The following is a 16,135-nucleotide window of genomic DNA, read 5'->3' as shown; positions in this document are numbered from 1 at the left end:
AATTACTGCGTGATATTGAACGCGATCTTGAAATTGATAACGCTAAGAATCAAGCATATTCGGAGGCAATATGGAGTAATGATGTTGATAAAGCGAATATTAGCTTAGTAGGTAAAACATCAGCATCTTCTACGCAGACTGAACCAAATACACAAGGATCTACCCCAGTTTCTTTTTATGAACCATTACCTCCTTCAAGTGATGGATCTACCCAAACGAAAACCGATACGACGAACCGATATGTTAACACTGATCTACAAACTACACGAGAGTTTAGAACTCTTACTGACATAAGCGGTGATGACCTATCCAGAATCGAAGATGAGGTCCTCGATAGTCGTGATGAAATTGATATTAGGGAGAATATCATCAGGAACTTAAAGTGGAAATCAATGGGCTCAACACCCAAATTAAATCTATGGATACCAAATTTCAAAATTGCTTTACAATTTTGAAATTTGGTATCCTATGAAAATACGCTAACTAGACATGAAATCGAACTATTGCACAAGGATTTCGAATTAGGCCGTCAAATGTATCTTAGTCTGTTGCAAAAGACTGATAATATCGAAAATGAAAAAAACATGACTAAAGAAGCTGTTGAGAACCTACAACAAGACTATTCTAACGTAGAGGAGATATATTTGGCGCTTTTCAATGGCTATAAAGCGTTCGAGGAGGTAAACATGATGAACATACACGAGTACAATCGAGTGATCGATGAACTCAAGCAGCAAAATGCTGACTCTACGGCACAGGTATAAAAGATGAAACGACGTAAACTAGATTCTAACGTACCACGGTCAGCATCAAACAATACGATTGGTGCATTGAAGCGGTTTATGATTGAGAATAACAAAACTGAGATGTTAGCAGCTAGCCCTTTCGGAACAGTTATAAGCACAGCAACGTTTGTACTTCGTGATGGTGTCTTAAATAAACGAAATCGTCAAAGAGTTGATATCAATTTAGAAGAACATCCCGGTAAATTATCCAATTCAGATCCAATATGGATAACGGTAGCTGCTAACAATAATCTACCGCAAGGGACTAAGATGGGTAAAAATGAACAGTACAGAGCGGAAGCAAATCAACTGGCGCATCAGGATGTAAGATCTCATCCGCAAGATTTTTCAATGACTCCTAAACGTGTGCGCGCTGAGTCATCGTACGATCTTTCACCGATGTTGAGTCTAGACAAAAAAAAGAAGACACTCAAGGGGACACTCGTGTAGTTAGCCTGAGGGATATCCAGGGAAGCGGTACAGCTTCCGATTTAAAATATAAACAGCTGGGGTCGAAATATATCCGTGTATCTGATTTACATCAAGTAAGTTAAAATTGGTATACCCCAATCGTACACAGGTAGGTTCTATCCGCACAATTAGTCCGGATCTGTCGAAGCTGATTAATAAACTCCTGTTTGAGAAAGATATTGACCAGCAGGGAAAGAATAATCTAGTATTTTATATTCTCAAGCACTCACCTAGCGTGTTCAGTCATCTACACATCATAGCACGGAATACCGATCAAGAACTATATAATCATCTGCGCGATAAGCTAGGAGAGTTTGTTTCCTTCTACGATGCTGATAATGTCCCGCTGGTTGATGACATTTGTAAATCGAAAGGCAATGGATTAGAATGAGTTATCGTTGACGATTTTTCAAACGATGAAGGGTTGGGCAAAAACGTGTTCAGTCACTATTTCACACGAGGACGTCACTTCAAACTGAGTACCATCTATTTAAGCCACAGTTGGTTCCGCGGAACTAATAAAATGATCAGAAGCAACACGGAATATGTAGCAATTCTAAAAGCTAACAGTAAGCGTGATCTCCAGTTGATACTGACAGATTTTAATGTACCTATATCAGAGGCCGCATTCTACGAAGCTTACAAACGAGCTACTGCACAAAAGGGGCAATGTCTGTTCGTAGATAGTGTTAAGAACGAGATTCGCTTCAGTTTTGACCAGGTGGTCGATCCACAGAGCTTCAGCAATTAATTATTTTCTGGAAGATCTCTGAGCGTATATAATACAAGATCTCCATGAGCGGATATAAGCAAGTTTCGTTATCTGTGTCCGCCACTAAGGCTAAGAAGTTAGCTACCTTAAACCCTGTGAATCTCACCGCTACTGAACTCAAAGGCAATCAGGATAAACTTTATCTCCACCCTGCTAATTATGCAATCGTTACAAAAGCTCAGCGCGCCGGGAGGGGGTGCCGCATCCAGATGGCCTCAGAGAGATCATGTTTGATGTTAATGAACGACAAGGTGGCTCTATATTCTCATGGATCAAAGATAAAGCACTTCCGTGGATCAAGTCTAATTGGGGTCTCCTCAAACCTGTAGCTTCAGCTCTTGCTGACGTTGCTGTACCTGCTGCTGCAACTTTTTTCGGTGCACCACAAGCTGGACCAGCTGCTAACATGGGTCTAAAAACATTGACCGGTGTTGGTGTATCTTCTAAGAGCGGTAAGCTAGTTAAAGAATCTGCCGAAGCGAAAGCGCATATGGCGGCGATCGTTCCCGCCGTAAAGGTGGTTCCTTTAGGTTGAAGTAGAGATACCTATCGCCTTTCTTTTTTTATCACAAAAAACGGAGTTAATAGTAATATCTACTCAAACTGAACGATTTTGCCAGTTAATCTGTCAATTTCGAGTGAGCGTTCATAAACTGCGAGCACTAAATAATTTGAACCTTGCGAACAACTATTCACGCCAGAAACTTGAATAGAAGCAGGAACATCCTTACTAGTAATACCCCTCTCTACCAACTTCAACGGTTAGCAAAATGTACAATCCTGCTTTTTACGGCTCTAAGAACAAATATCTAACTCTACAAGAAGAAGCTAATCTACTGTTTTGCGGACTATATGACCCAATGCTGACGAACAACTTGGATGGAACGCCTGGTATCGCCAAAGCTGGGAAGCGACTCGTTTTTGATAGCAGTATCAACATTACTGGTATCAATGCCATTACGGTTACAGGTTTCATTTCATATGGCTCTAACATTACAGCAAGCGGGACTATCTCAGTCTACACCAACTTGACATCTCCAGCAGCTTCGATCGGATCTCTAGACGTTTCATCGTTGTCCCTAAGCGGAACAGCTTTGAATCTATCAATTATTTCTGGAATCACACCAGGGGCAGCGTCACCAAGCAAAACAGTTATTCTTGACTCTGCGACGAACATCACGGGTATCAATCAAATTGGAACATCACAACTAAAGCTAGGTTCGAATTGTTTACTTAAATAAGCGGAACAACTCTTTATATTGACCCGGGGGCTACAACAAGTACTGACCTCGTCCGTATCGCATATGGTTCAAGTGGTAATTCAACGCATGCCGGTTACATGCTTCGATGTCAAGACAGCTATTATAGTGAGGCAATCGGGTTTTATATGGAACGATCGGTAACCTACCCATTTTAATTAAGGTGCAGTCGGGGGGTAGCTTTTTATCCCGGACACTCAAACGAAGGAGCGATCACTAGCGCAGGCTACTGATTAATGAATACTACTAGTAGATATACCGATCCGCGTGGGGGAGGGTTATTAACGGTCAACGGACCCTTTACCGCAATAGGTAATTATACAATGTGGAATGATGGATCGACAACTGCTGATACAGTCTTAGCGCTACTATCGTCCAACGCTACTGCCCCAGTAAAGGTAGTTGTACAGTTTAGTAATTTAACAAACGCTACATCAATTAATGGAGCGTGGATTGGATCTAATAATGATCTCCATTTTCTTACCAACAACTCACGTAAATGCACTGTCACAGCCGGCGGTCGTTTTGGTATTGGCACAGCTACTCCATCAGCATTTCTCCATATACAAGGCAGCGTTTCTTTCGCGGATATATCAGGCACGGGGGGTCAGCAATACAATATAAATTCGAATACTTGGACAAATCTTGGTACTGGAGCTCTGTCGTTACCTATATCAGCTCTCTTTAGCTCATTAATTTTGGTAGGATCCTCCGTGTACTCAATATCTGACCGACGCTTAAAGAAGGATATCAAGACAATTGACCTAGTCATTGATCGTTACCATACTCTAAACCCTGTCTGCTCAGGAGGTACGAAAGGTATGTGCTGATATGGTAAATTTTCATGAAAATAAGGATTTGTATATTGAGAGTGATGGAGACATTGAAGGTATGCAGTTTTCGGTTGATTACAGTCAATTAGCAGTGCTGAATTTGGCAGCTATAAGGATGCTCATTACTAAGATTGAATCTCTAGAGGAGGAGCTTTGCATTTGTAGAGGATTTAGGAATGAATTTATTATCGGTTATATAGAATGGAATACCATCAAGTTGAATATATCGAGGGAGATGAAGAACAACCAGTCATAATCGATGAAAAATACTATACAATACAAGAAGGTGATAAAATTCATGTGCATCTAGGTAATGATCCAACAACGGGAGTCTCTCAGATGACGAATAGTTGTTGTCTGTATGCTGCGATTTAGTCACATGGCATTTTAACATAGTGTCGCCCCCACCAGAACCCCTATTTGACACGGGGTGCATATCGTATTATGATAGACAAATAACTCCCACAATTGTCTCACGAGCTTTGGATGCGTTACTGTTATTTGTAATATGGAAATTAGAGGTACGATCACGTCGTGTCGTAGAGACATGACTCATGGACTGACGAAACGTCGATAAATTGGATGGTATGCCTTTATCTCCTGTAAAGCTAGCTAGAACAACAAACCCACCCCTGGAAGAAAGCAGAAAAGCTTTTGTGCGCGCAGTTTGGTACCGGATACGGGCTTATCTGATAAAATCATAAACGATATTGCAAAGGGTAATTGACTGTGCTCGGAAGGAGCGAGCGGAAGTGATCCATGGGCTTAAGAGTGTGTATTCGATGAGACGAAAGATGCAATCTTATGTCGTGGTCTGTAGTAGCAAAGTCAGCTGAGACGATTATCCACCGTTGTGAGCTGGTATTTTTGGTAGGACAGAATCAGCAACTGGCTGTGTCTGTGACCAAGGTTCGACGCTGCTATAGTGGCTTGGCTTGCGGGTTCGTCCCTGTGAAGATAGGCGACCAGGCGCAAGTAGAAGGACCATATATTCTCGTCATAAGGTTGCGATATGGCTTTGACAGAATTTCCTAATGATACCTCGATGAGACTATAATATCGCTAGAGGAGTAGCGGAAGAGTAATCAAGTTTTTATCCGTCATGATCTACTTCAATGATAAGACAGCTCGCTGGTCAGTAACTGAGCGGCTAACTTAATGAAAACTGTGAATAATGCTTCCTCTTTCCTGAAGTAATATTATGATGTTATGATATTGTAACTGAAACTCGCTGTGACTTTAATATCGGATCGGCAGTGCTTTGTGAGCTTGACTTTATTACACCACACGCCAGCGGCTTCAAACAAAGGAACAGTGTGACTTTAAGACGCTTACTATTGCGCGAAGAGCAAAGTGAGTAGGTGAGGAAGAGTGTATCGCATCACTTGTCGCCTTCACTGTGTCAAGAATATGATGGCAAGAATGCAAATTGAAAGCTTAAAAATGCCACTTATTCCAGCGCAAACATCACATCCTAAAAGGATGTGCTGCAGAACGGGAGTGTTGCTTTTATGCCCATGACAAGATCGTTGGGTATTACCAACCGCTCATCAAAAGTAGTGATATTCTCCTCATTGTCATAAGTACACCGAACGAATTATTTAAGAGTGTCTGGTTATGCTTCCAAGAGATGTCGACGCACAACCGTCTTGAGGTACAGTTGTTTAGCCGACATCGTGCTCATGTACAGACCTATTTTGATAATATAGACTAATTGATTAGAACAAGGTCAGTCAGATGTTAACCCCCGCTCACAATTTTGTGAGTATACGCGCTTGAATGAGCCGGTCTCAAAATAGATACGTGTGTCATTAGCGGTGTAGATCCTCATTTTTTAAAACATTCGTGGAAAAGTTGGTGTATTGGCAGATTATGGTGGAGCTAAGGTCTTAGTAAATTGGACAGCGCCTCTGTCATGAAAATAACATTTTTAAAGATACTTACAAAAGTATATTGGCTCGGACTATTTCTTGAGCGAGTATAGCGAAAATTTGTCAACAGAATATTCCCTCACAAATAAAATCTTTCGGAAGCGTCGAATGGGGCAAAATGGAGGTAATCAAGGTGCTTCAAATGTGTAGTTCAGCCTCATTGATGCACATTTGCGTTGGACATATCACAACGTCTGTGATGCTTTGTCTTTAGCCATGAACTGAGCCTTAACATAAGCAAATGACAATGGACATGAGCGCGTCAATTAGTAAATATCACCTGTCAAAATTGTCTGATAAGATCCAATAGTTCATGACAAGAAGCCAGAAGCTTTAAACATTTCTCTTGTCGCATTCAAGTACACCTTGTCGGCTCAAAACCATTTATGATCTATGTGGCATTATGCACAGCAACATAGTCACCACACACCTCTCACATAGAATGCAATATTGGATAAATGCTTTGGCGCAAATACCTGTGCGGTGAAATTAGAACTTATTTGTCTAAAGTGGTGGCGGACTCACTTTAACGTCACATAGTCAATGAAATTATAAAAAAAAATTGAATTGCGTTGCACTGTTCAACAATGTTCTTCTTGTCCGAAAGTGGCAAAAATGGCTTAAACAGCCTTGTTGATTGGTGTCTGACCATTGTGACAAGAGACAATTAAAATTCTGCCGGTTGACATTTTCTCAAGGGTCTCTTCAATATTGTTGCAAGCTACTTCGGAAAATTTAGTGTTTTTCTTAAGCCACGTGCTCATACAAAAAGCACATCTGCTCTCTAGCAGACGTTGACAATAATGGCTCACCCAGGCGCTAATAAGACGAAAATGCATGGAATCTGGTACCTAGAACTTCTTGTCAATATTAGGAAAAACTTACCTCGAACCTCGGTGATTTAAAACCGTTTTACGATGTCAAAATCTCAAATCTATATCTAGTGGTGAAAACAAGCCCTCGAGGTGGCATCGTCGCGAGACGTTGCACCCCAATATTGCGTATATTAAAAAAAGTTTTCCTCGCAACAAATTAACCATGCAGATTGCAAAGAAAAGACGTAGTCCGCGTTTAATTGCGCAAGAGGGCCAAAACAAGTTCTTTTGCTTCCCGTAGGAGAGTAACCGTACGCCTTCCTTGTAGCTAACACCTTCTTTGCTCTGCTGTGTCAAGAATGACAGGTATTCAAATGCTAACATATTTAAGCTAATACTAATGATATATGATCTACCCTATCGGCTAATAAACTATGTTTTTGCTTGATGTGAGGCTAACAGCCCACGGAGACCAGAATCTTTCCTTTGCGAGAATCAATCATCTATACCAGTGTCGAACTTCGATATCATGCAAAAGTGATAAGTGTATTCAATTCAATTGTATATGTACACTGGTATGGACGTAGCACGCGTGCACGATGATACAGTGCATAACCTGCTCAAATAACCTATGTGAATGAGGTATTTCCAATATTAAAAGATTTAAAGCAACATAAATCGTATATTATTCTCACCGCGCTGATCAGCCATAAAGAATGTGATCAAAGCTCATATCCACCGCTAAGTAAGGCGAAAGCTATTAGGTATGCCTTAAAGTAACGAGCCTTTATCTTCGCGATGGCTCTAGACCTTCTTCTAAAGGCTGTAACATTAACATCTTCATGAACGACTTCGAAGCAAGTATGAATCACATCGAGACCCTACACAGATACCAAACCTCTCCTAATGATACGGCCGGTATCGCATTAAATATGGCGTGCAGCTCCCGTGCCGCGAGGCCAGTACGGATACCGGAAGTAGAAGACTTATCAGCACGCCTGATGCGATGAACCGCAGCACTGAAAATCTTTTTCATGCCTAGCAGCTCCGTGGTCATTGCATATGCACCTTGCATACCACCTTTATTCTCAAATGGGAGATACAAAGAGTCAAGCTAATATGCAGGGTAGCCCGACAAACCACTAGCGGGAAAGTCGAGACCGATTAAGCGCAGGGTGACCTATTAAAGAAAACTGAATCTTATTAAGGGTGAGCACAACCGGGACCAAACCTCGGAAGATTATTCTCTGTGCGAGGTATGGCTCGCAGTCAAGTGTGTTGGTTGTCTACATCAATGCGTCGCTCAGACGAAAGGCCTGATAGCTGTAGGTCCCCCGTGCCATTACTTACGATGCCTAACTGTCGGAAGTAGCCAGCAGTACGCAGAGACTTTGGAGCTGCCAAGATTCGTGAATCGTGATGAGGACACCAGTAAAATGTCGAAGGTCCTGTTGAGGTAAAAGCTGGGGAATTTGACAGCATGAGATGTTGGCTCATCTGAGATTTAATTCGGGATATTTTATCTTTCTGGGTATGGCGTGACTGGAATGTTATGGCCACAGGTCGGCTGGAAGTCAAAATAGTTTCGAACATTGCAATCTCTTCCAAACGGAGTTTTCGGAAATCAAAGTACATCCTTGTTGGAAAAAGAAGCCCTTTAACGCGGACAGCAAACTATGATAGCTTCTTGTCCGATTAATGTAGTGGATACATTGTATAAGTTCTTTGAATATTGCTTAAAGCAGTGACGGCAACCCGCCGCGGTCCCACGATGAAATAGAGATAAGATGTCAGATAATGTGGCCCAAAGAGAATGAGCAATATTTTGGCATTGTCCTTACAGTGCATCTCTGGTGGACGGCCGATAATATCTGTTGGCTGATGCCTCCACTGCCGCAGCTGTTGAGAAAAAAGTAGGACTGTATTGCGCGAACTCTTGTGCCAGAGCGAATGAGGGTTAAAAACGACGCTTGTTCTCCAGTGTCAAGTCTGGTGAAGAAGGGCGACTAGTAGTCATAATGAGGAAAGCTTGATTTTAATTAATTCAATAACGTTGCAACATGAGGGTTGTACTACCGTGCGACGCGTATAGTAGTCAGACTGCATGGGTTTGCGGTAAGAGAGAATTGGTGACCAGTGTAGATCCAAAGAATATTTCTCGCATTGTTACCAGAAGCTTCCATTGAGCTTGATTTTTTTTTCCAAGGGGGTATTTGCAAAGAATAGTGAATTACTAAATTGATACGAATAGTACTAAGAATAAAACTGACTCATCCTCCGTCATGGACTCTTGTATAGTACTAAATGTGATGAGAGAGACAGCATTTCTGCAGAATTCTATGGATTTGATGAGCGATACTCGCGTTGTGGCGACAGAGACCAATTATTTTAATAGCGCAGTGTGCCATAATCGTGTCTTGGTTCTTGGAACCAAATGCTGCCACCAAACCGCATGAACGCTAATCTAGGTAGCAGTGTGATGGTACTGTTGCTTGTCCTGTGCGAAGTCTGAGCGGCTTGAGAAAAAGAGAACAAACACTTTCACTCACCTTCAAATTTTAGTGTCAGAACGGCAAAGGCAAATAACGAATTGTGCATGTTTATAACAAACTTAATGCAGTCACTTTTCCTGCGAAAAATTCGATTACTAGAAAGATAAAGCTACAGATCAGCCTGGTTCGTTGCATTTTATTCGGTGGTCTAGACCTATCTGATGAACACTTTCAACTGCTCAAGAGAGTTTGATACCCCCGCATACTTGAGCGGTATAAAGTGGTAATTTTTGCTCCCCATGGATTGTCGTACTAGCGGCGCTCAATCGTAAAGTGGTGCAGCGGTGCTGGCAAGATCGTGTCTACACACGGACTAATGTTAATGAATTTTACATCCATAAATGAACAAAATCAATCGGATACTGACATCCACATCAAGCGCTTGCAAGTAGTGTTCGGGTGTTTGCACCAAATAACACGGCTTCCCATTCACAGACAAGTGTGTCATTGGCGCCAACGAGATCTTCTTTCTGGTTGCTTAATTGAAGATTATGACATTATTCCAAACATCAAGACTTTTGTAGACCGACCAGCCCCATGACTTCAAAGGGACTCAGTAATTCGGCTTAACTTGGTCTACTATTTGCACAAGTAAAGAGTAAACGTTACCGATATGGCAGGGAATGTCATAGATTTTATTACAAGGGTACGCTGAATGGCTTGTAATGCACCAGTTGCGGTAGTTTTCAAGCCAGGCAAGAAAGCCTCTGTGCGCCCCGACTTTAGTTATACAAATTCAGCTCGTCGGTGGTTTTTAACCGCTGTGCCAAACTCCAAGTAATTGCTATGTACGCGTCGTCGAGTTTAAGCCTCGGAGTTTGAAGCGGAATACTTAAGCTATCTGTTTCATGAGAATAAGCTACTCCTAATGGGATGGATATGTCAGGGTACGCCTATTTATATCAAACTCCATTCTGATGTATGCAAATTATTCACCGGCGTGCACAGCGTCATAGTCACATCATCCCCAAAACAAAATTGCAATATTTGCCGTTGTACGTTTGAAGTTTGTATAGGCCGAGTAGGCTGAATTTAATAGCAGATGCAATTTTGCATTGTTCCGAACGACTGTCGCATGTCACATCAATGATGTTGTCAATTGATGAGGCAGTCTGTTCAGGATTCAGAACAAATGCAACAAATGTCGTATTTCGGAAAGATTCGCGGGGCAAGGAATTTGTAACTCAATATGACACGTATCAAAGGGCACGGTTGTACGCCTGCACCGCTATTCCCTTTTTGAAGATTCGCTCTAATGCTGCTCTGTTTCTCGTACATACTTTGTGGGAGATACGTTTTTTTATCACTTCTACTTCAAGCACAAACCGTTTCACCGGGGGACTAGTTACCCATCGATGAAACAGCGCTAACAAATCAACTTTCTCGCGCTTGTTCCGTTATTTGTGTAAGCGGAAGGCCCGTATGCACATGCGCGTAAGAGCTCCGTCACGGCGCTGTAAGCAACATCCGATACATTGATCTCATAGCCAAAAGAGCAAAAGTCCCTGCGACTCTTGCACTTGAATCTGGGCAAGCTTGGTAAGTGAAGTAGGCGCAACCAATCAGAAACGAGCTAAACATCGCCGCGAGCTTTACTACGAGGTGATGCAGCTCTTTCCGCCATAATGAACGGGCATGGACGGTGTAATTTGTGCAGGTGGGAGGCGAAGCATGAAGAGCACATCAATCTTAGTGGACGTTACCACCGCATGTCACTTGTTGGGAGCGGAGGTATCAAGTCAGGACTCGAAAAGTCGCCGCAACCGTTCTTAACAGATAATGTATCAGCCTTTTCACTCTTAAGGCGTGGACCGCAAGGACCGCGCTTTTTTTAAAGGATTACAGAGCCGCTTGAGCGTATATAAGGGAGTGCAAGTACGCTCGCAGGAGCGAAGACTCTTTTCAATGTCCACTTAGAGCATTGGAATTACAAGCGCAGCTATCACTTTTGTACAATATCCTTAAAGCTATGCATCGTGCATTGCATGTATTTTATTATTTTATACTACAGAACAGAGTTTTCAAGCATGACTTACTTTTGAATTTTTCCAAGTGCTAAGTGACTGAAAGGGGCAGCTCAAGGGTGGAGCATACTAATTTTGCCTCTGTTCGTTGTATACGCGGATTCTGTAAGTCCAAGCTTTCTCTATGTAAAGTGCACAGCATCCGCGCAATTGTTAAGGCTCGTAGGTCAAAGCTTCCTCTGTGCAAAAAATCACGGCAAAACCTTGCACGTACTCCATCACACCGTATCTTATCCAAGAGTCCAGCTAGCATGCATCAATAGCTTGTCTTTCTTTTGCATCTGTCATATCGATAAAAAATACCGTTCAATTGCAAAATTTCATATCAAGGTTGAAATAATTTCTAAACAAATGTGACAATATAATCTAAACAATTTCGATCATTACGTCATCTACAACAGCTTCAGATTGAAATTGGCCAAATCATCTTCTGAGTAAACATCTTCATCATCTTCTGTACTGTAGCTGCTTTCTTGTGGTCCTTTTCTTGAGCCATTACGAGGCCAGTGAGATATCAAAAGCACACTATTTTCAGACGCTGCCCGATCATTTCGATGCTGTAATTTTTGTGGATGTAAAGCAGTGGGATGTGGAGCTGCAGACTTGGCTTGCAATCGTGTTGGTGCATTTCCTTGTGAATACGACGACGAAAAACTTCCAGACATTCGATTCCCATTACTTGATAGCGTCCACTTATCCAATTCTGACAATAGAAAGATACCAGAACTACTTGTAGTTTTTTGATCCGATACTATCTTGGGTTTTTTTGTTCGAATCCACATGTTCGTTCGAGGTGGAAGTGATCCAGTGTCTCTGTCCAACTCGTCGTCATCATCTTGACTACTAATGCTGCGTTGGCATCTACTCCCTACACTTCGCTGACTACATGAGCCAGTGACAGACGTAGTGGAGTACAGCTCAAGATCTGGATGTGCTTGATCCAAATCTTCTTGTTCAATATTCATGTGTTCTCTTCCTCGCGATGAAATTGGATAATCTCGAGATTCGGATGTAGAAATTGTAGCTGGTGAAGTCATGAGATGGCGTCCTCTTGAACTTGTATATCCGACGCTTGACGAGATGGAGTCGCTAGTTGGACCAAATTGAATACAGAGAAGACACTCGTGCTTGAGTTTTCCTCGTTGTTGTAGTCTCGCTCCGGACACCATTGTGCTACCAAAATTGGACGAGAAATTTTTTGAACAGCATTTAAAACAGACACTACATCCACACGAACGACACGTATAACGCTTTCGTAATAGAGAAAATTGAGTTGAACATACTATACAACATCGAGATTCTCGTCGCCATGATAATGACGATCGTATCCCAGTAAGAGCAGCGTGATTAATCCATTGATTAGTCAAAGCGCGACGTGTACCTACGAGTATTTGGGTACAGAATTCTCGAAAATCGGATTCCAATACGACCGTTCCATGTCCTGAATTGGAGGGCACGAAGACTGTACACGTAAGTATCAACTTGCATATCATCGGCTCTTGCGTCTCAACAACATCAAGTAACCAATTTCGAATAAAAATTCTTGTAGCTCCTGGAACTTTTGCCTTGTTTAATCTCTCAGCTGATATGCTTGATGTATTAATCAATGCACCTTCAGAAATAGATCGTCGATATACAATTCCATGTTGTCTGTCATTTCCTTCATTGTTAGTTTCCGTGTATTTCGTAGCATATTCAGCGTAGCAACAGTCAAGCACTTGGTCATTCCGTTTCAAGAATTTTGCAGCTAAAAACTTCCGACTCCAGCGTGGAAATGCAGTAGAATCAACTTCTGTATTTGATGTAATTGATGTTGATTGAAATGGAGAATAAAGTCGTGCACTGGATAATAATGCTGCAGTTTGAATCTCTTTCATCGTATTCAATGCAACCCAGTAATTCTCTCGTGCTGTTTCACTAGCCAAGACATTCAATACTGTATCAATAGAACCAGGAACACGTGTAATACCTCGAAATTCAAAATCATTCGTTATATCCATGGAATCTTGTGTAATACTAACACCACGCTTAGATAAAAGTGATGACGATGGTGAAGCTTTGGAAGTAGCAGGAAGCATTTCTGTAGACTTTATACGCTTATAGAGACACACATCATGTACTTGTTTCAATGCAACGTAATAATTACGTGGATTCTCGTGTTGTAGACGCGTTATCATCTCTTCAGCATGATCACGAATATATGGCAACATAATTGAATGGTGTGCACCTTGAGTTTCCCATAACGAAAGACCAGGTGAATCAATAGATTGAGTGATAGGACTTGTAGTCATACTACTACTTATGCTACTAGTAGCAGCCATTGAGTTGCTCTGGACGTGTTTCTCGACGTGAGGCATCATGACGATGCTGATAGAACTGGGGTGTTGTCAATACTGTAAATTCAACATAACAACAAATGAAAATTTTACAGTAATTTAAAAAATCGTGATCTCTCTATAAGAACAATAGTTGGATAGAATGATACGATAAAGGTTTTTTACGTCCCACTTTCATTGTGACAACAAGCACTGAAATAGAAACAATCTCTTAACATGTTAGAAAGTCGAGTTTGTGTAATTGCGTTGTTGAGTCATCACAAGTGAAAATTTAGGTTATGTTGAAGGAAAGTAGGAAATTTGCATCGCTAGAATATGATTGAATGGATATGTATGAAATATCGAACACTCAGTATGTAACAAAGATTTAGTTGACACGACAAAAGTGGATGACCTGATCAGTTTAAGTGAGACATAGTGGTACACTTACGACACTGATAGTACGGTCCTAGGAAGCTGTCCAACGGGATGCGTTGACCTGAATCTTTCAATACTGCAAACGATTGCGGTCTTCGAATCCGACTCGAATCAGCTATACAAAGTTCTAGAAGTCAAAGTGTTCTGAAACCCTGGTCGAGAGAATGTGATAGAGATAGTATTCGGCACGTAATTCAGTCCATTCAGAATACGAATGAATGACTTGATTTTTTCGCAATCGCATATCAGTTGCCAAAGATACCAATCGGCTTGATAAATCATCAAGACGTAGTTGAAAACAAACTCTTCATCGAAAAATATAGAAATGTCCTAACAAGTATCAGTCTTAGAAACACTACTGGAGCCAGAGTTCGTTCTATAAAATTGTATTCTGTGTAAAGTGTAATGTAAAAATGTATGCACATACCAAATCTAAGAAAACCTATGAGAACTTATTCCCCACAACCTACATAATGCCGTCCATCTGGTCGAGCGAACCGGCCCTTATATATAAGTTATTTGAGGAAAAATCAGACTGTGAGAGCTTGTAAAAAAGTGCACGAGTGATAGCAGAAGTGAATTTTTCAATCCTAATTGAGCATGTTACTACGCCTTCATGGTCTACACATGTAGAGCCTAATGAAAACAAGTTATAATATTGTTTTCGCATGCCACCGTCATCGTTTTCAGCAATGATGTCTTGTTAACCAACACTTGCGATAATTGATATGATTATGCTGCACCGTATGCGCTTTTTGCAGTAAATAGTCAGAAAGTTGGCCCTTCCACAGATAATTACTGTATAGATCATATAAAAGAAAAATGACAAGTGAGATCATTCAAAACGAGTATAAATTTCGAAAGTTGTCCGTGGATCTTAATAAAATCACCAATAAGGTACTTCGATAGTAGACGTCATAAATTTCAACGTTGTTAGTATCACTAGTACTAGCAAATACGGCAGGCCGATACTGTGCTTGTTTTAGCTGAATTAGAATCTGAAGCATACACAAGCATGCAATGCCGCGAGGATATTGTTCTACTTGAACCGTATTCTGTATGAATACGCTGCTTATGTGACAACATTCAGCACTAAGCTCAAGATTTAAATTACCACACGCTCTATGAGAACATGTGTAGTGAAAAATTCCTTTTGCACAGTAAGAGCTGATTTTCAACGGTACACGAGAATGTTCTATCGCTTGTAACGTGAAGAAGTGTCGACGCGACTGTCTTTGTTTCTACTGCGCTTGAAAAGTCTGTATCGTTAAGTAAAAAAGTGATTCTCATCACACAACTTTCTACGTTGTGATACACTATGGACTACGTATCACCAGTATCGTATATTTGTCACGATTGAGCAAAATGAACTATTCTTCCATTATTCTTAACTATGGGCTGATCTAAGACCATGCAGTGAAATTTTGTCGCGGCACGCAAGACGAAGCCTTAAATTTGAATGTAAAATACACGTTGCTTGTCATTTCTCTGGTTCGCGGGGTACGCATGAGCTCTGTATACTCTTTGAATGATTCGAAGTTGCGTCGTTGTATTGAAAAAGAGCTGTTGATTACATTGGTTAATTAGCGTGATAGGCCGTCTACTGCTTTTCGAAGTTAGGAGAATCCTACCCACTTATTAATCCAGAAACAAGAAAGATGATCCTAGGTATATCAAACATGATGAATGTGCTCTACATGAAAGAAGTTAGTATCAGCGATACCTGAAACAGTTAGATTTAGGTGCAGGTCGATATTGGGAGCCGAGAGATTGCACAATCCAAACTTGACAATAAAATTGCACGAGCTGCGCTGACGAGGACAACATTTGGATTTACGGTGATGATCCAACGTTGTAAGTCACACTCGGTTTTTGGTATGAATGCGGACTCTGTGTAAGCTTCCAATGTAAAATTTTGACCATTGGACCATTGTATTCAA

The 16,135-nt window shown here is 41.2% G+C and overlaps 7 protein-coding genes across 7 annotated transcripts; 5 read left to right on the top strand and 2 right to left on the bottom strand.

Moving 5' to 3' along the window:
- Positions 1-533: 533 nt before the first annotated feature.
- On the top strand, positions 534-1,647 carry PHALS_00512 (uncharacterized protein; the record flags this gene model as incomplete). The annotated part of the gene is made up of 4 exons (XM_024717068.1): positions 534-758; positions 837-1,234; positions 1,292-1,330; positions 1,389-1,647. The coding sequence occupies 4 exons, from the start codon at positions 534-536 to the stop codon at positions 1,645-1,647; spliced, it is 921 nt and encodes a 306-aa protein (XP_024572559.1).
- Positions 1,648-2,254: 607 nt separating this feature from the next.
- On the top strand, positions 2,255-2,563 carry PHALS_00511 (uncharacterized protein; the record flags this gene model as incomplete). Its single annotated transcript, XM_024717057.1, has 1 exon — positions 2,255-2,563. The coding sequence occupies one exon, from the start codon at positions 2,255-2,257 to the stop codon at positions 2,561-2,563; it is 309 nt and encodes a 102-aa protein (XP_024572558.1).
- Positions 2,564-2,798: 235 nt separating this feature from the next.
- Positions 2,799-3,269, top strand: PHALS_00510 (uncharacterized protein; the record flags this gene model as incomplete). The annotated part of the gene is made up of 1 exon (XM_024717046.1): positions 2,799-3,269. The coding sequence occupies one exon, from the start codon at positions 2,799-2,801 to the stop codon at positions 3,267-3,269; it is 471 nt and encodes a 156-aa protein (XP_024572557.1).
- A 341-nt stretch (positions 3,270-3,610) lies between these two features.
- Positions 3,611-4,117, top strand: PHALS_00509 (uncharacterized protein; the record flags this gene model as incomplete). The annotated part of the gene is made up of 1 exon (XM_024717035.1): positions 3,611-4,117. The coding sequence occupies one exon, from the start codon at positions 3,611-3,613 to the stop codon at positions 4,115-4,117; it is 507 nt and encodes a 168-aa protein (XP_024572556.1).
- Positions 4,118-10,140: 6,023 nt separating this feature from the next.
- On the bottom strand, positions 10,141-10,372 carry PHALS_00508 (uncharacterized protein; the record flags this gene model as incomplete). Its single annotated transcript, XM_024717024.1, has 2 exons — positions 10,141-10,311; positions 10,355-10,372. The coding sequence occupies 2 exons, from the start codon at positions 10,370-10,372 to the stop codon at positions 10,141-10,143; spliced, it is 189 nt and encodes a 62-aa protein (XP_024572555.1).
- A 1,462-nt stretch (positions 10,373-11,834) lies between these two features.
- On the bottom strand, positions 11,835-13,802 carry PHALS_00507 (Zinc finger, RING/FYVE/PHD-type; the record flags this gene model as incomplete). Its single annotated transcript, XM_024717013.1, has 1 exon — positions 11,835-13,802. The coding sequence occupies one exon, from the start codon at positions 13,800-13,802 to the stop codon at positions 11,835-11,837; it is 1,968 nt and encodes a 655-aa protein (XP_024572554.1).
- A 2,072-nt stretch (positions 13,803-15,874) lies between these two features.
- PHALS_00506 (uncharacterized protein) lies at positions 15,875-16,093 on the top strand (the record flags this gene model as incomplete). The annotated part of the gene is made up of 2 exons (XM_024717002.1): positions 15,875-15,901; positions 15,938-16,093. 2 exons carry the CDS (start codon positions 15,875-15,877, stop codon positions 16,091-16,093), a joined length of 183 nt encoding a protein of 60 aa, XP_024572553.1.
- Between the last annotated feature and the right edge of the window lie 42 nt (positions 16,094-16,135).

This window comes from Plasmopara halstedii (assembly GCF_900000015.1).
Source record: "Plasmopara halstedii genome assembly, contig: Scaffold_113, whole genome shotgun sequence".
Taxonomy (NCBI): Eukaryota; Oomycota; class Peronosporomycetes; order Peronosporales; family Peronosporaceae; genus Plasmopara; species Plasmopara halstedii.
Note: the sequence above shows the minus strand (reverse complement) of the source record. Positions and strands in the feature narration are given on the sequence as shown.